The 27732-nt window shown below is 42.7% G+C and overlaps 1 protein-coding gene and 1 long non-coding RNA gene across 3 annotated transcripts; both read right to left on the bottom strand.

Annotated features, from left to right (window-relative positions):
* Positions 1–501: 501 nt before the first annotated feature.
* On the bottom strand, positions 502–26593 carry LOC311085015. Of its 2 annotated transcripts, none has more exons than XR_014606701.1 (3): positions 26458–26593; positions 871–917; positions 502–682 (listed from the first exon to the last, which is right to left on the bottom strand). It is a non-coding gene; the product is annotated as an uncharacterized lncRNA (long non-coding RNA). The 2 variants fall into 2 exon arrangements; XR_014606702.1 differs by having other exon boundaries at positions 502–665.
* Positions 1300–2126, bottom strand: LOC311085156 (complement factor H-related protein 1-like; the record flags this gene model as incomplete). Its single annotated transcript, XM_084117588.1, has 3 exons — positions 1963–2126; positions 1546–1722; positions 1300–1448 (listed from the first exon to the last, which is right to left on the bottom strand). The coding sequence occupies exons 1-3, from the start codon at positions 2099–2101 to the stop codon at positions 1300–1302; spliced, it is 465 nt and encodes a 154-aa protein (XP_083973714.1). The 5' UTR covers positions 2102–2126.
* Positions 26594–27732: the final 1139 nt, after the last annotated feature.

Here is a 27732-nt window from a genome sequence, read left to right as displayed (position 1 = left end):
AAATCCAGTCTTAACCTGCCAACAAAATCCACCAGATTACTGATTCTACTACTACTACTACTGTGATGCGGCAGCGAGCTATAACGCATATGTGCTCTTTTTATGTGTTTTTTAGAGGTTGAAATCAAATCAAATACTGCCAAACCACCCATACTACTTCTTAATAGGATGTATACTTCTTAAATTGTATGAAATTATGGAAATTATGGTTCAGATCACTCAAAACATATATGAAAATGGAGGCATCCTTATATGGTCAGTAAGGAAGCTTGGCTGTCCATCTAGTGAAAAACTTTGGTACCAAATAAAATCTTACTGAAAGTAAATTTTTTGAGATATCAACCTAAAATTTGGAACACAACTTGTTTCGATTTTTGGCTTTAATTTTCTTGCAGTTAAGGGGTTAAGTTAAACTCCTATATGTAAATAAATTGGGAGAAAATACTTGAATGTAAAAAAATATATATATAATAATAAATACCAAACTCAGAGTAATAATTTGAAAGTTAAGCTTTATTCCAAAGCAGTGTTAACACAGTGTCATATTACTGTAACATAAGCAAGTATACTGAAGTATCAAGCAAGTGTGTGTGTGCGTGTGTGTGTGTGTGTGTGTGTGTGTGTGTTGCTCCTGCAGCAGCATGTCTGTCCATCTTCATTCACATCTGTGGGATCATCAGATCTTAATACAGAAAATACAGAAAACTATGATAAATGCAGAGTTACTAGTGGGCATTATTGTTGTTTTAATCAGTTTACATGCAGAGACTTATGCACTTTATCCCATTCAAATTTTGCACCATAAAATCTATTGTGTTGCTATAAATCAAATGTGGATAGTAACATCATCAAAATGCCATCAGTTTTTACCTCAGTGTTTTAATCCACATTTCTTTCAATTTATATGTCTTATTGACCTGAAGAAAAGAGGGGGAAAAACAAAACAAAAAAAATAATTCAACAGGAATGTACAGTACCACTTAAAAGTTTGTGGACTTTTTAAAATTATTATTCAGTAATGATGCATTAAATTTATCTAAAGTGACAGTAAATATATTTCTAATGATACAAAATATTTTCTATTTCAAATAAATGCTGTTCTTTTGAACTTTCTATTCAGTAAAGCTGCCCGTAACTGACCCTTCATGAACTGAAACCTCAACAAAAGAGGTCTATAATATCAGATTAATTAGCAAGATGGTAAAGATGCAGCTGCAGGCAAACCTGGTGACCTCAAGTAATTCACATTTGAAAGTGCACACACACGTGTACTCACATGGTGTAATGTTCAGCTTCCCATCAGAACATGTCAAGGTCATATGGCCATCTCATCGCTCTATAACTATATTTACAGTAATATCTCTTTTCACCATGGGGTAAATAGAACTTTTCTCGGATGGGTTCCACATTGTGTCCTTCAAAAATCTCAGGTGTAATTTCGCATGGCTCTATGAAAGATGCAAAATACAACTGATTACACACAAAGTTCAAAACACTTAATGATGGGAGTGATTCAAGAGAATCATTTGGAAAAGAATGACTCACTCAGACATTTCGGAGGGGTCTCCCATTTCCCATTCTCACACTTATGATATCGCTGCCACTCATTCAGCACATAGTAAGACTGGCAAGTGTAATACACCTCTGTGATCTCATTACCATCATTACCCGAGGGAGTATAGTCTCCATTTTCAACATAAGGAGGTGGTGGGCAGATCTTACCTAAACAAGTAACAGTTTTAGACATATTTCAGTCCATTTTATGCAGTGTTTTATAGTGTCCCCTGAATCATTATAACTGTCAGTGAAAATGAGTTGTTTGTAATATATATGAATAATAAAATACAGATTATGTTCCAGTAAATTCACAATCATTCCCAGCTGATGTTCATCATGGATCTAGTCAATGTTTTACCCACTAGGTAGTAAATGTGATTTTAGATTCATAACATTCTAGCTCACCCCTGCAGACAAAGGCTCCATTCCATTCTCCATTTTCACAGATCCATCGTCCTTCTGGAATTTCATTGTATGGCTCGATGCACTTGTATCTCAGAACATCTTTATTGTCGTACTCCTCTTTCTCCTTTATCAGTGTCATAAAATTCTTGCATGGTGTCTGACACTTTGCTAATGGAACAAGTAAATGCGTAATGTAAAATAGTGCCATATACATTATAACACATGTACTGCTTGTAAAACGTGCCCAATATTTTTTAAAGAAAACATGTGGAGAGAGGCTGAGTGGAGTCAGATTTATTCTTTTAAATTTTACTCATTAATAACTTTGGATAAATTCAGGTTTTACATTATACTTAGTGTCTCTGATACTTTATTTAAAAAGTTTCTATCATCTCTTTTATTTTGTGAATTAACACTGAGGATTAACGTGACCATTTTTAAACCACTAATCACTCTTTCTCTTGGCTTCAAGCAGATGAGAAGACTGTTTTATGGGAAGGACAGTTTAACATTAGATTATCATACCAATCTAGAGCAAAAGTGGCAAAAGTGGCAAAACACAAATTCTGATTTCGCTGGGTCTTCAAATCAAATTGATTTAATAATAATTGTCATCACTACCACAAAATGTTATGTCCCTACTGTACTAGATAGGAGTATGAAACAAACTGTAAGGCGAGACCTAGCATGTTTGGTATCGTTGGAAACAAGTAATATTCGGAGCTAGACACATGCTGGTCATGTGGAACTTCACATCTACTATCTGAAACAAGATTCACATTATTTAATAAAATGCATTAAGTTCAGCACTAAATGCAGAAGTGTTTCTCTATAATACCCTCACAAACAGGCTCATAATCCCACTGCCCATTCTCTTGACATGTAAATGATTTGATGGTTTCTTTGGTACCAAAGATCCAGTATTTGTCAGTGTCATGTGTCCAACATTTCTCAAGAAAAACTATATGTGGAGAGAGACTGTGGAGTCAGATACATTAATTAAAAATTTCCTCATCAATAGCTTCAGATGCATTCAGGTGTGTACATTATACTTAGTGTCCCTACTACTTTGTAGCGGATTGACTGGGTTTTTCCTGGGGTGCCAACTTATAAGTCAACTTATAAGTAAAATTTAAATTTCAAAGTCAGTCATACAAAGGATTCAATTTGTTACCTTTCAACCAATGAATCCTATTGAACATTAGACAATTTCCCAGATAACAATAAACAAATTTGCATTGCATGATTGTTTTATATTCATACTTCTCTCTGCTTTACACACGCACAAAAAACCCCAAAACAATTTCAATTAACCATTTAATAAGAAAATAATTTGCAACAACAACAAAAAATATATAAATTCTTATGGTGTTAATTCAATTTAGCTAATACAATTTCTAGAGGTACCTCTCCTACACCTGATTAATTCATTAAAATTTCTGCTGACCTTTAAACATTAATAATACAACTGGCATAACACTCTTGTTGAAACACTACAGCATTAGACCACCCTGGTTTAATAACAGCGGATCAACACGCATTGATTCAAAGTACACAGTCCGAACATAAAATGATTCAGTGATTCAATTCAAAACACTTCATGATTCGTTCAACAGTTCAAATACCCAGGAACTCTCACTGTACAATGATTCAATGTCTCAGTTCAACGATTCAATGACTCAGTTCAACAATTCAATGACTCAGTTCAACGATTTAATGACTCAGTTCAACAATTCAATGACTCAGTTCAACAATTCAATGACTCAGTTCAACAATTCAATGACTCAGTTCAACGATTCATTCAACAGTTCAAAACATTCAGGATCTCTCACTGTTCAACGATTCAGTGATTCAATTCAAACGTTCAGGGTCTTTGCCACTGTCCAATGATGCAATGACTCGTAATGATCCTGCTGCACGCTAAGTGCCTGACGGAGAGAGCCTTCAAAGACGCCTGTATCATCGCTCTGACAGAATCCTGGCTGGACGAAGATACTCCAGACACTGAGGTCAGTCTTGATCATTTTACCATCATAAGGGCCGACAGAACTAGCCAGTCAGGCAAGGGGAGAGGTGGCGGGGTCTGTGTCTACATTAACAATAGGTGGTGTGAGAACATCAAAGTCCATAATAGGGCCTGCACACCAGACGTGGAGATGCTGACCCTGTCCTTGCGTCCCTTTTACCTCCCGAGGGAATTCCCCGCTGTGGTTGTCACCTGTACGTACATCCCTCCTAGTGCTAACATCAAGGCAGCCGCGGAGATACTAGCCGAAGTGGCTAACTCCATGCTAGCCAAGTACCCCGAGGCACCGGCGTTTATTTTAGGGGACTTTAATAAATGCATCCTCGGCGATGTACTGCCGTCTTTCCAACAGTACGTGGATGTTCCCACAAGAAAAGAAAATACTCTGGACTTGTGTTATGGTAATATAACTGATGCCTTCAGCGCTCGGGCTCACCCTCCACTCGGCTTCTCTGACCACAATGTCGTGTTCCTCCTCCCGCAATACAAACCGGAACTGAAACGCATCAAGCCACAAACGCACAGCATCACCCAATGGTCGGAGGACGCAATTGCACAGTTGCAGGGCTCTCTTGCCTGCACTGACTGGGATGTTTTTCAGGGAAGTTTGGATGAGCGGATTTCACTAATAACAGACTACATAAAGTTCTGGATCACCACAACTATTCTGACAAAAAACATCACCAGATACCCAAATTCTAAGCCCTGGATCACCCCCCATATCAAGCTCACTCTCTAACAAAAACAAAAAGCTTTCAAGCAGAAGGACTGGGTCACTCTCAAACTACTCAATAGACAGACAAAAAACGACATTACCAAAGCCAAAATGAAATATAAAGATAAAATGGAGCAGGAATTCAGTAACATGAATACAAAACAAGCTTTTCAAAGAGTCAAAAACTAACTGGACAGGAACAAAAACAGAACCACATCACAGCATCAGACCATTAACCTTTGCCAACACCCTAAATAATTTTTTTGCTCGGTTTGACACTCATGACTTTTCTACCACATGTGAGGACTTGCAACAGGGCCAGATGGCATCCCAGCAAGGGTGCTTAAGCTCTGTGCCAAGGAGCTCTCTCCCATTTTCCACACCATCTTCTGGGAATCATATAGGACAGCCTCAATACCCATCCTCTGGAAAACCTCAATGTAACCCAGACGTTTTTCCTTATTCTCCTTATTCGTGGTTCCACCTTGTGTTCGCGTTGTCGTGAGACTTCGTGAAGCATCGCGAGACTTGACAGAGTGTTGCGTCACTTTCTTTTAATAAGAGAAGTTTAATCACCGCTTTTCTTAGCGTCTTTTATGAAGCAGACCTCTGCTGTGAATAATGTGTGTAACACATCAATGAAAATTCACATTGAACTTGACAGCCTCAGACGGTGATGTCATCGGAATGCGTGCTCGTCAGATGTGTCACAGGTGCATCCCGAGGTTCTTTGGCCCTGTCCCAAATGGCACACTTCATATGAACTTTTGGTCTTGTGAACTTACAATGGCTGCTGTGTGCGCATGTCAGTTTGTAATTTTAGGTATCAGAAGGGTGCTCGCGAGCGCCCCCTTTGCGGTCGATATGCGTCCTCGATACCCACTTTTGCCGAGCCCGCACTGATGCAAGCTTTAAAGCAGACTTCTTCCCGACAGTACAATAGGCGTTACGTCATGAAAGTGCAGACTCAGAGGTAGACCGCTAGTGTTTAGGGTGCCATTTGGGACAGGGCCTTTGTCTACAGAAAATACTGTGTGTGTATGTGTGTGTGTGTGTGTGTGTAACAAGCTCTCTCTTGCTCCTCTCACTCTTGTAAAAGAAAAAGAGAGGAATAAGAATAAGCGACGTACAAGGTAAGAGGTGTGTGTGGAGGAAATGGAGGAACAAAACCTGCCTGGTCGCCAGGGCAACAGTCATCTGAGCCTCGAGCACCTGGAAGATGGACAAAGGCAGGAACTTCTACAGTGCCTCCCGGCCAAACTCTTTATGGAGACACCGGGCAGAAAAGGTGAATTCCATCTGATTGTGGACTCAGAGAAACCTAATACTAAGCAGTGTTGCGAACTCGGGCCATTTGGTTTAGCCAAAATTAGCAAATTGTTGCTTTTTTGTTTACTTTTTTTGCACAGTTTTTATTGGTTTTTGTTTCCTCCTGCACTGTAAATATGGATTTTGTTTTGTTCAACATTTTGTACAGCACGTCATTTCCCTTTTCCACTCCAACTGGTTGGCCTCTCTACATACCTATCATACCTCATACATACCTCGTCTCAAAGTCCAGTCAATTGTAAAAAATTATTTATATTATTCATTCTCCTATAAATCATGATCATAATACATAATCAGCAGGAAGTGAATTTTGAATGTGAAATTAACTACTGTGCCAAGTAGAAAATTTGTTTGGCGAACTGTGTGAAGAGATTTGGGAAAAAATACCTAATTGTGTCTAGTCAATTGTAAAAAAAAAAAAAAAAAAAAAAAGTGTAAAAGGTTCATTATTTATTAAGCACCAATACCACTTTTTCCAGACCGAGTCCGATACCGATACCGTAACCGATACCTGTATTTTTACTGCATTTTTACTGATATGCTAAAGACTGCTCGCTGGTAGTGATCACAGAGACGTGGCTGCACTCTGGGATTCCAGACGAAGCTATCATGCTAGCGGGCCGTACAGCACACCGGGCCGACAGAACTGGCAACTCCAGAAAGAGCAAAGGAGGGGGGCTCTGCATCTACTCTAATAACAGCTGGAGCACCGATGCCACAGTGACTGAAAGACACTGCTCACCAGACCTGGAGTTTGTCACACTGAGATGCCGACCCTTCTACCTGCCGCGTGAGTTCACGATTGTTTTTGTCACAGCTGTTTACATTCCACCCAGTGCTAATGCTAGTGTAGCTGTGGACATCTTGCAAAGTAGTGTGAATAAACTCCAGTCTGTAAAATAATACGACTGACACAGAACTTCAGTACCGAGCCATGCTCACTGTTGTTTATTCCTCAGCACCGGAACACATATCAGAGGGAGGAATCATAACAATAAATACGGAGGCTGAAGCACCACTTAAAGAAACATTGCCATATTGACAATACATTACATCTCCCCTCCTAAGCATAAAGCAATAACTAAGCTAACAACCACTTTGTGCACATAAACAGATATTACCAATATTAAACTTTTTTTTTTTCAATTATGGAATTTTGCCTAAAACTTGCACATCCCTATCAAGAACATTAACACTCCTTTGCATTCAAATTAATCACTGACAAAATGATTACAGCAATGAACAACAACACGAGTAACTAGGAAGGAGAGGTTTCTAGCACATCACTTCCAAAAGGCGTCTTTACCACACCTTTCCCTGACTACAAGCAGAGCCTGTCAGGAGGCTTCACAACTCTGCCTCGTCTGGTAGTGTACTGCCCAGTTGGCAGCATCTGCTTCGCAGCCCCTAGTTCTGTAGGAGATGTTTGTGAGGAACCAGGACGATCCACAGACTTTGGCTCCTCAACACTTTCTGGCTCTACTATCTCTGTCCATTGATCATCACTAAGCCTGTGCCGGGACTCGTTAGCAGCTGCTGTGCTCTTACGAAGATGCTGAATGTTGCGGCGGTACTCTCTACTTCCACAGTCCACAACATAAGATCTTGGGGCACAATGCTCTTTCACTACAACTCCAGGAGACCACTTATGACTGCCGGTGTGTGGTTGAACCCTTACTTCATCTCCAGGCTTCAGTGCTGCACGAGGGCCACTTGCCCTCTTACGGTCGTAGTAAAACTTCTGAATGTTTTTGCTTTCGTTTAGCCGCTGTTTAACTTTGAGGGGGTCGTACGCTGCTGGTGTGAGCAACAGACGAGCAGCAGGCAGGTTGTTATGGGGCCGTCTGCCCATGAGCAGTTGAGCTAGTGACAGGCCTACTGACTCTATTGGCGTTGTTCTGTAGTCAAGCAGCGCAAGGTGTTTTTCTGTAGCCTTGGACCAAAGTTTCTTAACAGTCTGGACTGCACGCTCTGCCTCACCGTTGGAATGTGGCGTGTTTGGTGACGATGTCTTGTGCACAATTCCATAACTTTGGCAGAAATCCTTGAACGCATCTGCTGCATATTGTGGACCATTGTCTGTTCGAAGAATGGTGGGGATGCCATGTCTGCTGGACTGAGCCTTAAGCTTTTCTATGACAGCACGACTATGTAGGTCTTTCAACTTATCTACTTCGATGAATTTTGAGTAGTAATCCACCAGCAAAACGTAATGGTTTCCTTCAAACTCGAACAGGTCAGAAGCTACTTCTTCGAATGGAAGATCAGGTGTTTCTGTTGGTTTTAGTGGTTGCCTAGGCAGCCGATTCTGAAAGTCTGCACACTTGCCGCAGTTCTTCACCATTTGTTCAATTTCAGAACTCATGCCTGGCCAGTACAGGACCTCACAAGCTTGCTCTTCACTATTCCTAAGTGAGACTGATGTATAAGCTTCAGCATGTGTTCTCGCATAGAAGGGGGTACCACTATACGCAGGCCTTTATAAACAACACCATCTGAAGCTGCATGCTGGCTTCGAGAGTCCCAATATGGTTGTACTGCATTAGGCGCATCACACCTGTGGTCTGGCCAGCCTTGCTGGATTGTTTGCTGGAGGCATTTTTTGTGCAGTTCTGGAGCTCTGAATACTTCTGCTCACTGACTGAAACGAAGTTGAGCATGGAGATACACTCAAAACCCTCCACCTCTGGCTTGTTCTCTGGCAGCTGAGCTCTAGACAGTGTGTCCGGCAGCTCCATGTCCTTTCCTCGTCTGTATTTAACAGTCAGATCATACCACTGCAGACGAAGACGTATTCTCTGTATCTGCATTGGGGTAGAGAGCAGTGGCTTTTTGAAAATGTCTTCCAGAGGCTTATGGTCGTTGTACACTGTGACGTGGTTTCCAAATATGTAATTATGGAACTTGACACAAGCACGAACTATTGAGAGCATCTCTTTCTCAATTTGCGCATAGTGCGTTTCGGTATCTGTCAGTGACCTGGATGAGAATGCAACTGGATGGCTGTCTTGCAGTAGAACCGCACCGAGGCCGTTGCTGCTGGAATCGCAGAAAATCTCAACAGGTTTGGACGGATCAAAAAAACTTAGCACAGGCGACTTCGTGCATAAGTCCTTGAGTTTGTCAAAGGCTTGCCGTTGTGCTGGTTGCCATACAAATTCAACGTCAGCTTTCAGGAGCTGCCTCAGAGGAGCATCCCAGTCGATCCTAGGGTGATCAAACTGTGATAATGCCATTCTTTTCTTATCTGTTCCTAACAGACTTCTGACACCATGTAAAATAATACGACTGACACAGAACTTAAGTACCGAGCCATGCTTACTGTTGTTTATTCCTCAGCACCGGAACACATATCAGAGGGAGGAGTCATAACAATAAATACGGAGGCTGAAGCACCACTTAAAGAAACATTGCCATATTGACAATACATTACACAGTCCACCCACCCAGATGGGATCTTTATTGTGGCAGGGGACTTTAATCATGCTAACCTGCGTACTGTCCTTCCCAAATTTTACCAGCATGTCCAACCAGAGGTGATAAAACTCTGGACCATGTTTACAGTAACATCAGAGGGGCATACAAGGTCTCCACTCATCCCCATTTAGGGCAGTCTGACTTCAACAGTCCCTTACTCTACATCTTATACACTCACGACTGTACCCCAGCTCATGAAAGCAATACTTTTATTAAGTTTGCGGATGACACCACTGTAGTTGGACTTATCCATAATAATGATGAGTCCGCCTACAGGGATGAAATCCAAAAACTCTCCATCTGGTGCTCCACCAACAACCTGTCTCTCAACACCTCTAAGACTAAAGAGGTGGTGATAGACTTCCGTAGGAAGAGGACTGACCTTGCCCCGGTCTACATCAAGGGAGACACTGTGGAGAGGGTTAAGGACTTCAAATACATCTCACAGGACATCACCTGGGCAACCAACACTATAGCCCTTGTGAAGAAGGCTCAGCAGCGACTGTACTTTCTCAGATCACTTAAAGGAGACATATCATGCTTTTAAATTGTTCCTTTTTACATATAAATCATACATTTGTAGTCTATATACAGCGGAACGGCAATGCTTGGGTCTGAATTCCTCATTATTATAGCTCCACAGGCCCCTTTTCTACCCCTTTTCTGATGTGCGTCTGAGAGCAACTCGTTTTGGTGCGGTTTCTTTAAATACAATTGAGACACTTCATACCCCGCCCACACTCGGTTCAACTCCACCCCGTTCGGCCATTTTTGTAGTTTGATAGCAGAGATACGATTATCTAGCGGCACAGAAACTTTTTATTCACACGTTATTAACAAAATGTCAACAACGGAAGACTTGTCCAGCCAGCCTTACATGTTCGAGCCAGAGTCGGAGCAGGAGCGAGATGAAAATGAAGACGACGAACCTGCAGAACAACGTCTTCATATGGATGTATCGCAATGGTGTGTACTGTATTTACACATGAAACTTTGGTCTTATCTTTAACTTTGGCACCACAACTATATAGTGTGACGAGTCTCTCTGGGCATATCAGCGTCGCCCTGGCAACCAACGCACGGCACCTGCACGTCCTCATCACGGGCTGATCGGTTACAGCTGCAGCCCGTCATCAAGCGGCTGTAAAAGCCGCCACTGCTCTCACTTCGACAGACACCCGTCTCATGCTGAACGTGCTGGTACTAATCCTTTGTTTCTCACCTAACAGAAGGCAGCGAGTGACCGACAGCCCGACTGAGCACGCCTGGACACCCACCTTCACGAGCACGAGGACTTCACAGGAGCACCAGCCACGAAGACAGCACTCATCTTATTTCACCGTTTCACCTTTATTGAAGTATTTTCAATAAATCCACCCTCCGGGGCTAATTTTCACCGAGCGACCTTGTTGTGTGATTTCTCACCCGTGACATCTGGTGGAGAATGCGCGCAACTGCATGAGAAATCACACACAAGTGTTTGCAGTGCACCGCAGTAATATATATATTTTTTCTCTCTCTGTTCACCACCCCCAGCACCGATCGGCGCTCTCTCTCCTCAGGGAGATGGAGGAACTACTGCACCGCCTCACAGAAGTAAGCATCCGTCAGCAGCAGATAATGGAACATATGGCCACTCGGCAGGGCAGAGCTGAAGAAGACATCGCTGCCCTCCATGCCCAGGCTGCCCAGCCGGTTCCACGACCTGACCCCCGAATGCGAGCGACCCGGCTTTTGCCCAAAATGACGGCTCACGACGATGTTGAGGCATACCTACAAATATTTGAAACCACTGCTAACCGTGAGGGATGGCCCATAGAAGACTGGGTTTCCGCGCTGGCACCTCTCCTCACTGGTGAAGCTCAACGAGCTTATTTTTCCCTTCCTCCCGCGATCACTGACGACTACAGGGTAGTGAAACGCGAGATCCTCGCCCGGCTGGGTCTTTCCCCCATCTGTGCAGCGCAACAGTTCCACGAGTGGGATTTCAAAGTCCGGGTGCCAGCGCGAGCCCAGGCCGCTGATCTCGTCCGTTTGGCTCAACATTGGCTGCTGGACGGGGAACCCACCGCAGCTCAGGTAGTGGAACGAGTGGTCATCGATCGCCTCCTCCGCGCCCTGCCTCGGTCCCATCGTCAGGCGGTGGGTATGAGGAACCCCGCCACTGTCCTCGCCTTGGTGGAGGCGATCGAGCTGGCGGATGCTGTCCACCAACGGGAGGCAGGAGCGACGCACGCCGGAGGGCACCTCGCGCGCAGTTGGCAGACCGACAGTTCCGTCTCCGATGGACGAGCCAATGCCCACCGCTGAACCCACGACGCCTCCGCGGACCTGGCTGGCGGGCTGCATCGTCCATCAGCGCGTTCCACCTGCGGCTCCAGAGGCGGACGTCAAGTTGAACGGCAAGCCCGTCCGGGTCGGCGCTGCTAGCTTCGGACAGTGGGAGAGATGGTGAGTCCCCCTCGCTAAGTACTAACCTCTTTTATGATGTGTTCCAGCAGGCCAGCGAGGGGGGCTCTTTTGCCAAAGACCAGCGGGAGGACGATCGTCTGAAGCACTGTTGGAGTCAAGTTAGAGCCATTGACGGCAAAGACGTCCTCCCACGGCCCCATCCTCTCCCGCATTTTGTAGTCTGAAGCGGTCTGCTATACTGCGTCGCCCAGCGAAGGGGGGAGGAGAAGGAACTTCTAGTCGTCCCTCGGACGAAGACAGAGACCATCCTCGAGTTAGCCCATTCACATCCGATGGCAGGTCACCTAGGAGCGGCTAACACCATCCAGCGGATCCGGGATCATTTTCACTGGCCAGGCCTGGAGGCCAACGCACGGCTCCCAGGACTCCTCCCCCCAGCCCGCTGATTCCCTTACCCATCATCGAGGTGCCCTTCGAGCGGATCGGAATGGATCTGGTGGGGCCATTGCCTAAGTCGGCCCGGGGACATGAACACATCCTCGTCATCGTGGATTACGCCACCCGGTATCCAGAAGCAGTCCCCCTGCGGAAAGCCACAGCGAAAGCCTTCGCCCAGGAGCTGTTTCTATTGGCCAGCCGGGTCGGCATCCCGACTGAAATCCTGTCTGACCAGGGAACACCGTTCATGTCCCGGCTAATGGCTGACCTCTGCAGGCTGCTGGGGGTGAAACAGTTGAGGACAACCGTCTATCACCCGCAAACCGACGGACTCGTGGAACGCTTTAACCAAACCCTAAAACAGATGCTCCGAAGGGTAGCAGCGGAGGACAAGCGGGACTGGGATCTTATGATCCCTTACGTCCTCTTCGGCATCCGCGAGGTCCCTCAAGCCTCAACTGGTTTCACCCCCTTCGAACTCCTATTCGGCTGCCAGCCTCGGGGCCTGCTGGATGTCGCTCGGGAGGCCTGGGAGCAGCAGCCTGCCCCCCACCGCACGGTCATCGAGCACGTAACACAGATGAGGGAGAGGATAGACCGCGTCATGCCATTAGTCCGGGAGCACCTCAGCAAGGCACAGCAGGCCCAACAACGCCACTATAATCGGGCAGCCCAACCACGGGAATTCCAGCCAGGAGACAGGGTCATGGTCTTGGTCCCTACCTCCACTTGTAAGTTCCTGGCATCGTGGCAAGGGCCATACACCATTGTGGAGAAGGTTGGACCAGTGACATACCGCATACGCCAACCTGGAAGAAGACAAGCAGAGCAATTATATCACATCAACTTACTGAAGAAGTGGCAAGGGATCCGAGACAAGCTCGCTGCCCTCAGTCTCACCGATCCCGTGGTTGTCGACATGGATCCCCACCTGTCGGCTGCCCAGAAGACCGAGCTGCAGCACCTGGTCAGACAGTTTTCGGATGTGTTCTCCTCTAGGCCCGGGCAGACTAACGTCATCCACCACGACATCAGGACGCCCCCTGGAGTAATCGTCAGGCAACGGCCCTACCGAGTCCCAGAAGCTCGTCGGCAGGCTATTGAGGAGGAAATCCAGGAAATGCTGAAGTTGGGGGTAATCGAACCATCTCGCAGCCCATGGTCCAGCCCTATCGTGATGGTACCCAAACCGGATGGCACCCTCCGCTTCTGCAATGACTTCCGCCGGCTGAACGAAGTCTCCGAATTCGACGGCTATCCCATGCATCGGGTCGACGAGCTGCTAGACCGCCTGGGGAGGGCCCGGTACATCACAACCCTGGACCTCACCAAGGGATACTGGCAGGTACCACTTACCTCTTCTGCTAAATCGAAGACTGCTTTTTCTACCCCTAGTGGCCACTGGCAGTACCGGACCCTTCCCTTTGGCCTTCATGGAGCACCAGCGACCTTTCAGCGCATGATGGACATCATCCTAAGGCCCCACCAAGCGTATGCAGCCGCGTATTTGGATGACGTCGTGGTGCATTCCGAGGCATGGGATGAACATCTGGAACGTCTGCGGATGGTGCTCTCGGAGCTCCGGCGGGCTGGACTAACTGCCATACCCCCGCAAATGCCACCTATCCGAGCGCTATCCGAGCGCTATCCGAGGCGAAGTACCTGGGATTCCAGGTCGGCCGAGGCCTCATCCGCCCCCAAGAGAAAAAGGTGGAAGCCATACGCACCGCTCCAAAACCACAGACAAAGTCCCAGGTACGAGCCTTTTTGGGGTTGGCGGGGTACTATCGCTGTTTTATCCCCAACTTCTCCTCTTTAGCCGCCCCCCTGACAGACCTGACCAGGAAGGGGCAGCCCGAGAAGATCTGTTGGACGACAGCCGCCGAGGAGGCCTTCGCCCAACTCAAGACGGCACTTACAGCGTCTCCAGTACTCCGCGCCCCTGACTTCGGCTGCCCCTTCCTGCTGCAAATGGATGCTTCCGACACCGGACTAGGAGCCGTCCTGTCACAAGTCCAGGAAGGTGAGGAGCATCCCATTCTCTACATCAGCAGGAAGTTGTCCCAGGCAGAGAAGAACTACGCCGCCGTCGAGAAGGAGGCCCTGGCCATCAAGTGGGCAGTCCTGGAGCTGCGTTATTACCTCCTCGGCCGTAAGTTCACCCTGCTGACCGACCATGCCCCTCTACAGTGGATGGCCCGGGCTAAAGATACCAACGCCAGGGTGACCCGCTGGTTCCTCGCGCTCCAGGACTTCCAGTTCGAAGTGCGACATCGGGCCGGGGCCGCCAACGCCAACGCCGATGGACTCTCACGGATGTGGACAGCTTTTTCAGGTCTGTCAGGGGTCATTCCCCACCCACCCCTTATTTCACCCCTACTATCTCCTCTCGTTCCCAGGGCCAGAACGACGCTTGGGGGGGGGGGAATGTGACGAGTCTCTCTGGGCATATCAGCGTCGCCCTGGCAACCAACGCACGGCACCTGCACGTCCTCATCACGGGCTGATCGGTCACAGCTGCAGCCCGTCATCAAGCGGCTGTAAAAGCCGCCACTGCTCTCACTTCGACAGACACCCGTCTCATGCTGAACGTGCTGGTACTAATCCTTTGTTTCTCACCTAACAGAAGGCAGCGAGTGACCGACAGCCCGACTGAGCACGCCTGGACACCCACCTTCACGAGCACGAGGACTTCACAGGAGCACCAGCCACGAAGACAGCACTCATCTTATTTCACCGTTTCACCTTTATTGAAGTATTTTCAATAAATCCACCCTCCGGGGCTAATTTTCACCGAGCGACCTTGTTGTGTGATTTCTCACCCGTGACAATAGGCTTTACTATATTTCGGTTCATATTCCAGTAATGAGATACATTTACTTCATAGACAGCCTTCTTTTTTATCCCCATTATATGTTGTCAGTGTTTCTTTGTCTGGACACAGACACTGTCATCACATTTGTAATCAGAAACCCTGAGCAAAAAGAAAGTTTAAAAACTAATGTATTTCATTCCCCCGTATTTGCGTGATAGTAAAAATACTTGATTATTAGCACTTTTCTCTTTGGTCTTACAGGCTTTTTGCAGTCTTGCTGGAAAAGGTTTTTTTCTTTTTTTCTTTCATACACATTCTCACTTAGCTGGCATTAAATAAGTTAAGGTTTTTTATTTTTATTTTTTTTGCACATTTTTAACATGTTGATTTTGACCATTTATTTAGTTTTAATTGCAATAATTACAAAACAGAGAAACTGAATTGTAAAAGGTTTTATTTTGATTAGCTCCATTTGTTTTTTATTATTACAGCTGATACATCAGTGATGTTCTATTCTCCTTGTCACACACACTCAGGCAAATTCATCTCTCCATCATTACAGAATTGTATTAGGGGGATACTGCCTATTAAATATTTGCCCCTCTGACATGCAAAGGTGATTTTATCCTCATGTGGTGAGAATATCTTTTCCCGTAAAGCCCATCGCAGCTCTATACCTCTTTTATCCATTTCCTCCACCGTCACTGAACAAGGCTCTGAAACAAACAACATCTCACTGTCACTGTTACAATATACATTCACTGATTCATCAGAACCAGAACAACTACAAGATTACATCAAACTTACAAATAATAATAACAATAATAATAATAATAAATACTGTTAGAAAAGACTCATATCTTTGTTATATATTGTATAGAGTGTCCATACTTACTTAAACACTTAATATTCCCTCTCCATTCGCCTTGTTCACAGGTCATGTATTTGGAGTAGGGGTGACGCTCATCCAGTGTGTATTTATTAAAGCAGACGTATTCAACTCTCTCCCCTGAATTGTATTCAGGTTTTGTCATTTCTTTTGTATCTCCAGAGTCCACTTGTGGTGGAGGCCCACATTTTTCTGAGGGCAAAGCAAAGTTATTTATTTATTTTTAAACTCTTTTTACATCAACAAAGAAGATAATAACATAGAACATGTTATTAATTTAATGCACATTATTAATATGAGAATTTGAGGTCATTTTTCTAAAATGCTTTAAAATGTCTTTCGGAATTGAATAAATCTGTGGATTTTTCCATCAAATATATTCTAACCAGATCTAAATTTGAATCAAAATTGCGTTTATCCATGTAAAATTCGCTCCCACAGTGCTAGTGCGTAGCTATGCTGTTGCTAGGTTATTCTGGGTGGTTGCTAGGACATCTTCTTTGGCCAAATCAAGAGAGACGATGTGTCGATGAATTACGTACCAAAGTTGAGCATTTACTTTAATATGATCAATAGTGATGCTTGCAAACACTGTTAATGAATTCTTGTAAAAAAAGTTCTAACCTGAGAAAAATTATTGAAAGATTTAAAAATGGTCACAATAATCCTCAGTGAGATCGCAAAACAAAATGATGATAGCAACTCTTTAAATAAAGTAGTAGAGACAGTATAATGTACACACCTGAATGCATCTGAAGCTATAAATGAGGACATTTTTAAATAATGTATCTGCAGGGCATAATTTGATCCGGAACACGCCGGAACATGTTCCGTCACCTCCGACATTGGATCCGGACCCTTTTTTATTGGATCCGGCACCTCCTGTGTCACTATGGAAAATTAATTGCCTAAATGAAAAAAAATAAATTACTGTTTGTGTAGTGTTTAATGTTTGTGACACATTGTGGCGCTTGTTGTAGGCTACTAGTTGAGATTGCTGTTAGCCTCGATCGTTTCACTCAGGGGAAAAATGTCAAAAAGACAGAAAAGTTTGCTTAACTTTTTCAAATACGCTGGCCAGTCAGATTCCAAACAAGCAAAAATCGTTTCCGCTGATCAAGAATGTGGAGACCACGGTGGACACAGCAGTAGCCTAGTATCGACATAATATCTCGTTATTTCGACAAAATAAGGGGACATTCTAATCTGCATTAAGCCACATTAAGCGTTCTTATAATGGTTTTCTATGGGAGGAAAATTCTTAATTGCGTTCATATTCTGGGCTCATCTGATTTTTTTGTACATAGCATAACCTTTGTTATGATTTTAGTATCATAATGATTAATAAATGCACGCACAATTATCCGTGAGCTTGATTTGAACAAATGCCTTTCAACTTGTGTGTGCAAAATTCAGAATTAAATGAATGTGCAGCAATTTGTACAAATAGAGAGTATGTAGGCCTACTATACTGTTGTAGCCATTAAGAAAGCGCATTTAGTTTCATATTTGTTAAAATATTATAATGTTATTTTTATTTTTTTCCATTTATGTTGATTTATGAAAAGTGAACAGCACGACCGTGTAAGATAGGATGCAATATGAGACATGGAGCGGGTCAGACATGATTTTGACCACTTCATCAAGTTTTGTTTTGTAGAAAACCTTTCTTTAAAGTGAATTTCGTTTTGTATAAATTGTATCTTAATTTTAATCAATTTTTCATCAACCAGTTGCCTGGATTTAATGAATAAGAAGCAAATATAACAGACAATCATGGAGGCGCCCGCGCGGTCACTTGCATTGCACGTGAATTGGAGCGCATCTCATCCTAACTTAACGAAACTCAGTGTATGCCTCACACAGACATGAAAAATACATCAAATACACAAAGCTTGAAATGTCTTTAAACGAAATAATTCAAAACGAAAAAAAGAAAAAGGCTACTCTCTGATTATGTAAACACAGAACATTGAAAACTGTGTAGCGCAGGATGAGTCATCCAGCATACAGTATACCAGCAAGCTGATAATGTTTATTATTACAATAACCAGGGCCGTGCACAGACCTTTTGAGGGGCATGTGCTGAAACTGAAAAAGGGCACCCCCCTCCCATTTTCAATAACACAAAATAATAGTCTCAAAAGCTTTAGATTTATTCACGATTAATAACAACCATAATAATAATAATATAGATAACATAGATAAACAGGGTTTTAAGGGCTTCTTTAAACCTAATTACAACAGCAACCTTCTGTGAGCCAGGGATGTTGGTCTCTTGAAAGTCTCTTTATTCACTACACTTTCCCTAAAATAAGACAGCAATGAAAAAAATATATAAAATAGTGTGAAAAGTACATTTGCAGTGAAAAGCATTTCTGAAGGATCACGTGACACTGAAGAGTACTGAACTGGAGTAAGGATGCTGAAAATGCAGCTTTGATCACATAAATCAATTACATTTTAAAATATATTAAAATAGAAAACAGTTATTCTAAATTGTACAAATATTTCACAATATTACTGTTTTTGCTGTATTTTGGATCAAATAAATGAAGCCTTGGAATGAATTAAATCATGAACTACATTCTGCATGTTAACATATAAAGATTTCACAGTGATCTTCTGTAATGTTTTTTTTAGTTACTACTACAACTGTCACAGTTCTGTTCTGTCTGAGTGTTTTTGTCACTGGTCACATGTCTTCCTTTGTTCTGTTTTCCCGCCACTCCTTGGTTTCCATGGTTACCCTCATTAGTTAATTTGTATCACCTGGTTCCTCGTTAGTCTTGTCAGCTGTGTCTTGTTTCCCTGATCTGTTCTCCCTTGTATTTAAGCCCTGAGTGTTTCAGTCTTCAGTAGTGATGGCAAAATGAGGCTTCCTGAACCACTGAGACCTTGCAGGCCATTGCTTCAGCTAAAGGTTCATTACTCGAAGCTTCATTCATCATTGCTCACTAGTGACACCTAGCGACTGTGCAAAGAAATAGCAGACAAAAAATTAATTCATTCTGAACCAGTGTCGCGCCCTCCCTCCCTCCCTCCCTCCCTAATTTTATAAAAAATATTTATTTTATTAAAAAATATATATTTTATAAAAATGCTTTAATAAATAAAAATATTTATTTGTAATGTAAATATATTTATATTTAAATGTATATTTTATAAAAATATTTTTATAAATAAAAAATATTTATTTATTTATTTTGTACTCACTGTTGATGTTTGTAACCTTTCATTTGCAATAATAAAAAGACATGATCAGACATTTGTCCATTACTGTGTATAATATAAAATATGTATCTTTCTCTGTCTGAATTTACTTGTCCAGAGTAACACTCACAGTTCATTAATTATTCATGAATTGTTTGGATAGGGACAGTATGAACAACAACAGTGACACTGTTGAGTGCAGTGCTTATGTTAGAGGGAGTGTAATAAAGTACATTTATTAATTTAACAGATTATAGATAACAGATTAAAGTAAACTGCAACAGAATAGTCCGGAAGGAAGGAAAATAAAAATTGATTTTTTTATTGAGAAACAGAATTATTTCAAGTGTGTTGGGGTTTAGATGATTCCTCTTCTTGGACAAAATCTCTCTAGCCTTGAAAAAAGATCCTTTCACAAGGAACAGAGGATGAAGGGGAACGTAAAAATGGCAGTGGTACAAATGAGGACACTGATGCTTCTGTTGAGCCTAGACATGGGGAGGATTCCCTCTTTCTTGCTGGCTCCATTACCAGGAAAAAGGAAGAGTCACAAAAAGCAAACAAATCCAAAAGGGCAATCCAAATCAAAAAGCAGTCCAGTCCAGATCCAAAAATACAGAGCAATCCAAATAATCTTATCTAATTAATATAACAAGACTATAATATAGGCCTACTATAATAATAATATACTATAACTACTAACCTGATAATGTAATAATATACAGCCCTCACATATGACACAATACAATGATAGTTTTATAACTCTCTGACTCTCTGACTCTCTGACTGCTTCTACTACTGCTGACAACACCCACAAGGAGGCGCGAGTTTCGAACCGGCTTTAATCCGGAAGCGACACTCAGACCGAACCGATGACGTATCCACACAAACCGAGGCCTCGTTTGTCATTAGTCACGTGATTTTCACGTTAACAACACAAGCCTCGAATCGCGGCTTCATCTGGCACGCCCACTTTTTCTCGACACACGCTCCGACGCCTCGGTTCAAATGTCACATCACTAGTCTTCAGTGTTGGTTCTACGTTTATGTATAGTGTGTGTTCTGCCCGTTATTCCCGTGTTTGGATTTCTTTGGAATTAAACTCTTGAATTGAAGCGCTCTGTCGTCCTCACCTTCTTCCGCATGCACACACCCGTAACAGAAGAACCGACCCAAAAAAGTATCGACCAAAGAATGGACCTTGCAGCAGCTTTGGGAAGTCTCCAGCCAAGAAGGCGGCCACGCCTAATTCTGGTTCCCAGAATGGCCGCCACCACGTCGCCTGTGAGTTTCCAGCCAAGAAGGCGGCTTCCTGAGCTTCTCCATGCCTGCCCGCCAGAGGCAGAGCCAGTCGCCCGCCAGAGCCAGAGCCAGTCGCCTGCCCGCCAGAGCCAAAGCCAGTCGCCTGCCCGCCAGAGCCAGAGCCAGTTGCCTGCCCGCTAGAGTCTGTGAGCGTCGAGCCAGAACCTTCTTCTCCGCTGGTCCCGTCCAGCACAGAGCCCTCTTCTCCGCTGGTCCCGTCCAGCACAGAGCCCTCTTCTCCGCTGGTCCCGTCCAGCACAGAGCCCTCTTCTCCGCTGGTCCCGTCCAGCACAGAGCCTTCTTCTCCGCTGGTCCCGCCCAGCACAGAGCCCTCACCGCTGCCCAGCACAGAGCCCTCACCGCTGCCCAGCACAGAGCCCTCACCGCTGCCCAGCACAGAGCCCTAACCGCTGCCCAGCACAGAGCCCTCATCGCTGCCCAGCACAGAGCCCTCATCGCTGCCGGTCCTGCCCAGCTCAGAGCCCTCTCCGCCGCCGATCCTGACCAGCTCAGAGCCCTCTCCGCCGCCGATCCTGACTAGCTCAAGATTCTCTTCATCGCTGGCTCAGGACTCCATACTGGGGAGCCTCCCCAAGAAAATTTTGGGGGGGGGCCATACGCCCCTGAACCAGCCTGTTCCGCCCTGGACGTCCGAGGGTCCATCATCTCCGCCCTGGACGGCCGAGGGTCCGTCTCCGCCAAGGGTCCGCACCGCCATCACCGCCACCCGAAGGGTCCGCGCCGCCATGGCCGCCCGAGGGGTCGTCTCCGCCATGGCCGCCCGAAGGGTCCGCGCCGCCACGGCCGCCCGAGGGGTCGTCTCCGCCATGGCCGCCCGAAGGGTCCGCGCCGCCACGGCCGCCCGAGGGGTCGTCTCCGCCACGGCCGCCCGAGGGGTCGTCTCCGCCACACCCACAGCCTGCTCCGCCGTGGCCACACCCACAGTCTGCTCCACCGTGGCCACAGCCTGCTCCGCCCTGGAGACTTCCTGCCTTGTCTCCCTTGCCTTGTCTCCCCCGTCAGCCTCCAGGGCGCCCACCCTCCCACCCCTTTGTTGGTCTTTCTACGGCGCGAGGACGCGCCTACCGGGAGGGGGGAGTTATGTCACAGTTCTGTTCTGTCTGAGTGTTTTTGTCACTGGTCACATGTCTTCCTTTGTTCTGTTCTCCCGCCACTCCTTGGTTTCCATGGTTACCCTCATTAGTTCATTTGTATCACCTGGTTCCTCGTTAGTCTTGTCAGCTGTGTCTTGTTTCCCTGATGTGTTCTCCCTTGTATTTAAGCCCTGAGTGTTTCAGTCTTCAGTGTCGGTTCTACGTTTATGTATAGTGTGTGTTCTGCCCGTTATTCCCGTGTTTGGATTTCTTTGGAATTAAACTCTTGAATTGAAGCGCTCTGTCGTCCTCACCTTCTTCCGCATGCACACACCTGTAACAACAACATTACTGTAGTAAAAACATTTTATACATGTGAGGACTAGAGTATAGAATACTATAGATAAAAAAATTAGCTAGATAGCGAATACGTGCATATTAACAGCCTTGAATTAACCATAATTTAATATTATTACCATAACATGATTAGCCTAAATGTTAATAAATTAAGTGTATCATCAATCATAAATCAAAGAAGAAATTTCTTACTTCTTAGAAATATATTTTACCTAGGTGACGAGGATCACTCGTCGCTTTTTGTAAGTTCCAGTACGAAACAGCGCGGGGGCGCACCTGTTATGATTTTCCAATGGTAAAAAAACAAATATGTTGTTGTATTACTTATCAATATATAGTTTTTGACCAGCGAATGTGTGCAAATGTGCATTTTTTTGTCCGTCATTAAAACGGTGCCGGCGGCATCACATTGCATTTTCATCAACAGGTTACAAACTAGTTTGTTGTAGCTAATGTATATAGGCCGGGCGCTCAGTTTTTCCTGTTGTAAAATACATTTGGCCAAAATCGCATTTTATAAAAGATGAAATGCTACTGTATGCACAGGCTATTTAAGTGTAGGCTATGTATTGGCTATGACTAGATGGCAAATGCCAGACCTCTCTCTCAGTCTCAGGCGACGTCCCACATGTCTCAGTCAGTGAGTCAGACATCAAATAAATAAAATATGAGCCTTTATAGACATAGTGTTTAGTAGTACTTATTCAAACAACACGATATTTATTTACCCTTCGCAAAACTTCGTTCAGCTGCTGTCTACTGTGCGGCTGCTGTGGAACTTCAGTTGATTCAGTGAATATAGATGGGGCGGAGTTATCAGCTTACTGACAGCTCGAGGATCGCATAAGATTTACACAAGCTCGTTTTAAGAACTTTCATTGGCTAAATATTTGTAAAACAGACAGACAGGCGTAAAGGGTGACCAATAGCGTTGATAAAAAAAAAAAAAAAAAAAAAAACACCACCAAAACAAAGGGCACTTCGGAATGTAAGGGCAAAAAGGGCATGTGCTCTGCACAGGTTGAGCCCTACCTGTGCACGTGCCTGACAATAACATATTAATCTAGTGCAGATGGACAAAAAATAGCATGCAAAAATTTAAATTATGATTTTGCAGGGTTTTTGATTTATTTTATAATTATTGTCGTCAGTATAAAAAAATTATCTGGGGACTTGATGTTATTCCTCCTGATTGTCAAATCAAGAGGATTTGACCCCCCCCCCCCCCCCCCCCCCACACACACACACCCCCGGCCCGCCCCGCCTCGCCCCGCCTCCCCTTTTTATAATCTGTAAGAAGTTTTAAAAGACAGTTATCATAACCAATCAAAACCTTACCTTCACATGTTGGTGTTTCTTCCCAAGTTCCATTGCGGCAGAAAACTGTACTCTTCCCATTCATTAACAATGAGCTTCGACATACATATGTTACACTAGATCCATGTGCATTAAATTCTTCAGGTTTAGATGTTATGAATGCATATTCCACCTTTGGAGGAATGTTACATCTGACGTCCACTAAAAAAAAAAAATGTTTGTGGAAATTCATGAAATCCAGTAAGACTGAGATTAACATTTTCAATAAATAGTGTCTATTGTCCACTATATGCTGTCGCTGCTCCTCACAATCATGCAATAAGAGTTTGAGAAGCTCACCCTCACAAACTGGTTTCTCCCATGTACCTCTGATACATGTAATGAAGCGTTGAGTTGATATGAACCCTGGATCACATTCCACTTCAGCAGTTCCTCGATCATGAAGGCTTTGCTTTAGTTTTCCATGGTGAACACTGGGAAAAGCACCACATTCTTCCTCCCCTGTAAAGACAGAAAACAGGAAGCACATTTCAGTACACTATCATTCGTCTAACACCTGAGACTGACAATAATGAAACTCACGGATGCACCGAGGTTCTTCAGACCAAGAGCCTTTGCTGCATGTCACTGAATCCCACCAGTTCCCAGTGAAGGGTTTATAACCCGTGTTGCAGGTGTAAAAGATTTCTTCTTTATTGGAGGGGTGGCTGTATATCAACCCGTTTTCCACGGATAGATCACTGCACGATTTCTGCTTTGCTGCGAGGAAACAGTTTAAAAACATAAAAATTCTGATCTCATATGTTTTGAGTCATCATTATGCAGACGTATAATGATTTGATTGGATATTGAAAAAAATCAAGATAAAGGCAGTATGACTGAGAGAAATTCAAAGACAAAAACGAAAACTTCCAAGAAAGCGTACCCTCACAGACAGGAACATTATTATCCCACCCCTATTTCAAAACTGTGAACACAATGTTTTTACATTCTTTACAAGTGTAATTTTCGTAGGACAGTAAGAGCTGTGCATGTAAACCTCACTCCCCTGGCCTCAAGAGATGCACTAGCAATTGACCCTAGAGGCTGTGGTCTTTAGAGTCCTTGTTAGTGTGTCCGCCTCCCACGCCGGAGTCTCCGGTTCGAATGCAGCAAGGAGCAGGTCGAATAGGACCAGTTAAGTACAATATAACCTGTCATGCAGTTCACTATCACTGTTTCACCATCAGCGTATGAAGATTTGTAAACTGGTTCTAAGTTTATTTCTCTCCATATTTAATGTTTTCTCGAAGACATTCTGAGAAGCACAAACGTCACACAAAGACATTAAATGCTGAAGTACTTGCACAACTAGTCAACACTCTCTAGAGATACAGCTAAATGTTTTGGGAAGTGCATATAATATAACAATTATTTTCAAATCAATTAAATCTAAATGAAAAAGATATTCAAATAAATAACAACAACAAAAAGAACTTGCCTTATTGGCCACAATTAAAGAAAAACAACCAAAAGATGAAGCCGTTTCACAAGTATCTTTGTTGGTCTGTCTCTGATACTCTTGTCTGCCTGGGGATCAACAAGTTAATCATTTATTAAAGTCAAAAAGAGGACTTTAATAAAGTCCTCGTTTTCTTGCACCAGACCACTCTGTGCACAAGCGATATTTTTACTGTTCACTTTTTACTGTTTTTCTTGGATCAAATCATAAAGTATATTGTGATGAATTAATCTGTCGGGCATTGGAAATGAGTGAGATTGAAGAAGATTCACAAACCTTTAAAACTTTTAAACAAATATTTAAAATGTATCATCTTTATTTTGTTACTTTTAATTTGGAGAATCATCTAAAAACAAAATTCTGATAATTTCTATAATAATATTGAGAATAATAATAAGTGATAGTAATAATAAATAAAATCAATTATAATAATCATTAATGATACAAAAATCATACCAGTGCATTGTCGTATGCCTGTCCATTCAGTCTGGGAATTACAGGTGATTTGTACAGGCTGCTCTGGTTCTAACCCAGGACGACATTTATATTGTATTCTTGAATTGATGTTGTAGTGTGTTCTCTGATCTCCCACAATCTCTGCATTTGGGATGTTTGGTGTTGCACACATTTTTACTGTAAAACAAAAATATCATCATTCTAATTTGAATTCATAATATATGCACAAATTGTAAGATTTAATATCAGCACATACCTCGACACAGTGGTTTTGGTGTCCATCCGTCTCGTGTGCATGTGGCCTCTGCTGCTGTTTTTTCATATCTATCCGTGCAATAGTAAAATATTTTTGCTCCCAATTTCTTATCTCTCGAGAAGTAATATTCTGGGCTAGACACATGCTGGTCTCGTGGAACTTCACATCTAATATCTGAAACAACATTTACATTATTTTAATATCATGCAGTAAGTTCAGCACTAAATGCAGAAGTGTTTCTCTATAATCTTACCCGCACAAACAGGCTCATAATCCCACCCGATTCTGACAATTGACAATTTTTTTTTTTAAATCCTAAAATAGGAAAAAAAAATATAGCTTGCCATAAATAGAGTACAATTTGAATAAGTCCCTAAATAAGTATAAGCACATTTTCTATTTTGAGAACTTTTAGATATATTTGCTAAACTATTATCTGGAAATTAAGCAAGCAATTAGAAAGTAGTTATTAGTAAGAATTTTTTTTAGCTGATTTTGTAGTTACCAAATAATAATGATTAGCAAATCCTGTTGCCTCATGATTTTCCCCAATAAAAAACAACAACAAAACAACATCAGTTGGACACTTTCTATAGCATCTCAGGAAGAAAGTAAATAATCTCATTCCATTTTCTCAACTTTTACAAATATTAAAATCAAGCTAAGATCAAGCAAATATTTTCCTTAATGCTTTGGAAATATATAATATTAGTTTATTAACTACATACTTGTTTTATTTTAATATTCAGTTTTAAATTTAAGGTTAATGGCTATCTAATTTAAGAATGTTTCAGTTTGATACTACAGAGTTTTTTTGCATAATCAAAGCTATATGGATAGAATGATTTTAGTGTTATTTCACATATGAATTGTTTATTATGTAATATTGGTGCATTACCATCACATTCTGGGTTCAGAGTCCAGCCAAATTTAGCACATCTGGGGATTCCCTCTCTAGGCTTGAACCCTGGTGAACATCTGTATTTTAATATGGCATCTTTCTGGTATTCTTGCATTTTCTCAACAACATAACCATTTGGTATATCTGGTGCTGTGCATGTTAACTCTGTGTGAAAAGCAAGGGAAAGAGAAATAGTTAAATTGGTGTTTTGAATAAAGCTCAGAAATCTGTGATCATTGGATGAAGATACAAACAAACAAACAAATAAACAGTGTAATGAACCTTTGCACTTTGGAACAGGGTGACTCCATTCACCCGTCTCTGTGCAGTGAATGTCACTACTTCCGTCTATCTTTTTGTCATTAGATACACACTCAAAGTGAATAACATCAATAACAACCATAACTTCCCTCCTCCAGGGATTAAAGTGAAAAAAATTCTTCTGACTGAATTTTTTTTTTAGGCCAAATCATATTCCTTTACCTTTTTAAATAGTCGAGACCAATAGCGTTTTAAGGGGAGACGTTTTAAACCGCTTTAATATTGCCAGTAGGCAGTGACCAGTTGCAAAATCAAATGAATAAATAATAAACAGGTTTCTTCACCTAAGTTAGGGCTGCACGATTATTACAAAAATCATAATTGCCGATTATTCCCTTCGAATTGTAGGCTAATTGCGATTTATTAATTATTATTAACAAGTTTACATTGAATATATATATATATATATAAACAAATTTTGTTCAAACATGTTCTAATTTGCCTATATATATATATATATATATATATATATATATATATATATATATATATATATATACATACATACATACATACATACACGTATATATTATATATAGGCAAATTTTAACACGTTTTACACAAAATTTGTTAACACACACAAGTACTTTTCCCCTTTACTTAAATTGTAAGAATATGACTAATAGTAAAGACTAGTACTAATAAATAAACATTATGCTAAAGCTATTTAATAGCAGTCCCAAACTAGTTTTTGTTAATACAATGTTGGTATGAGCCACTACAGTCATTTAAAAATATAAAAAATAACACAAAGAAAAATAGTGGCATTTTGGGGTTAATATGGAAACGACAGTTACCATGGTGAATACACAATATTAACAATAACTGTTAATGAAACATGGAAACTGCTCCTGGTGAATAGAATGAAAATCATACCTGCATTACTTTTATTTCGTGTAATTTACAACGTAACGGCGTTGCAAGCTCGTAGTTTCTTTTGCACTTTATATA

This window comes from Abramis brama (assembly GCF_963993115.1).
Source record: "Abramis brama genome assembly, chromosome: 6".
Taxonomy (NCBI): Eukaryota; Metazoa; Chordata; class Actinopteri; order Cypriniformes; family Leuciscidae; genus Abramis; species Abramis brama.
This window is presented reverse-complemented; position numbering and strand designations above follow the sequence as displayed.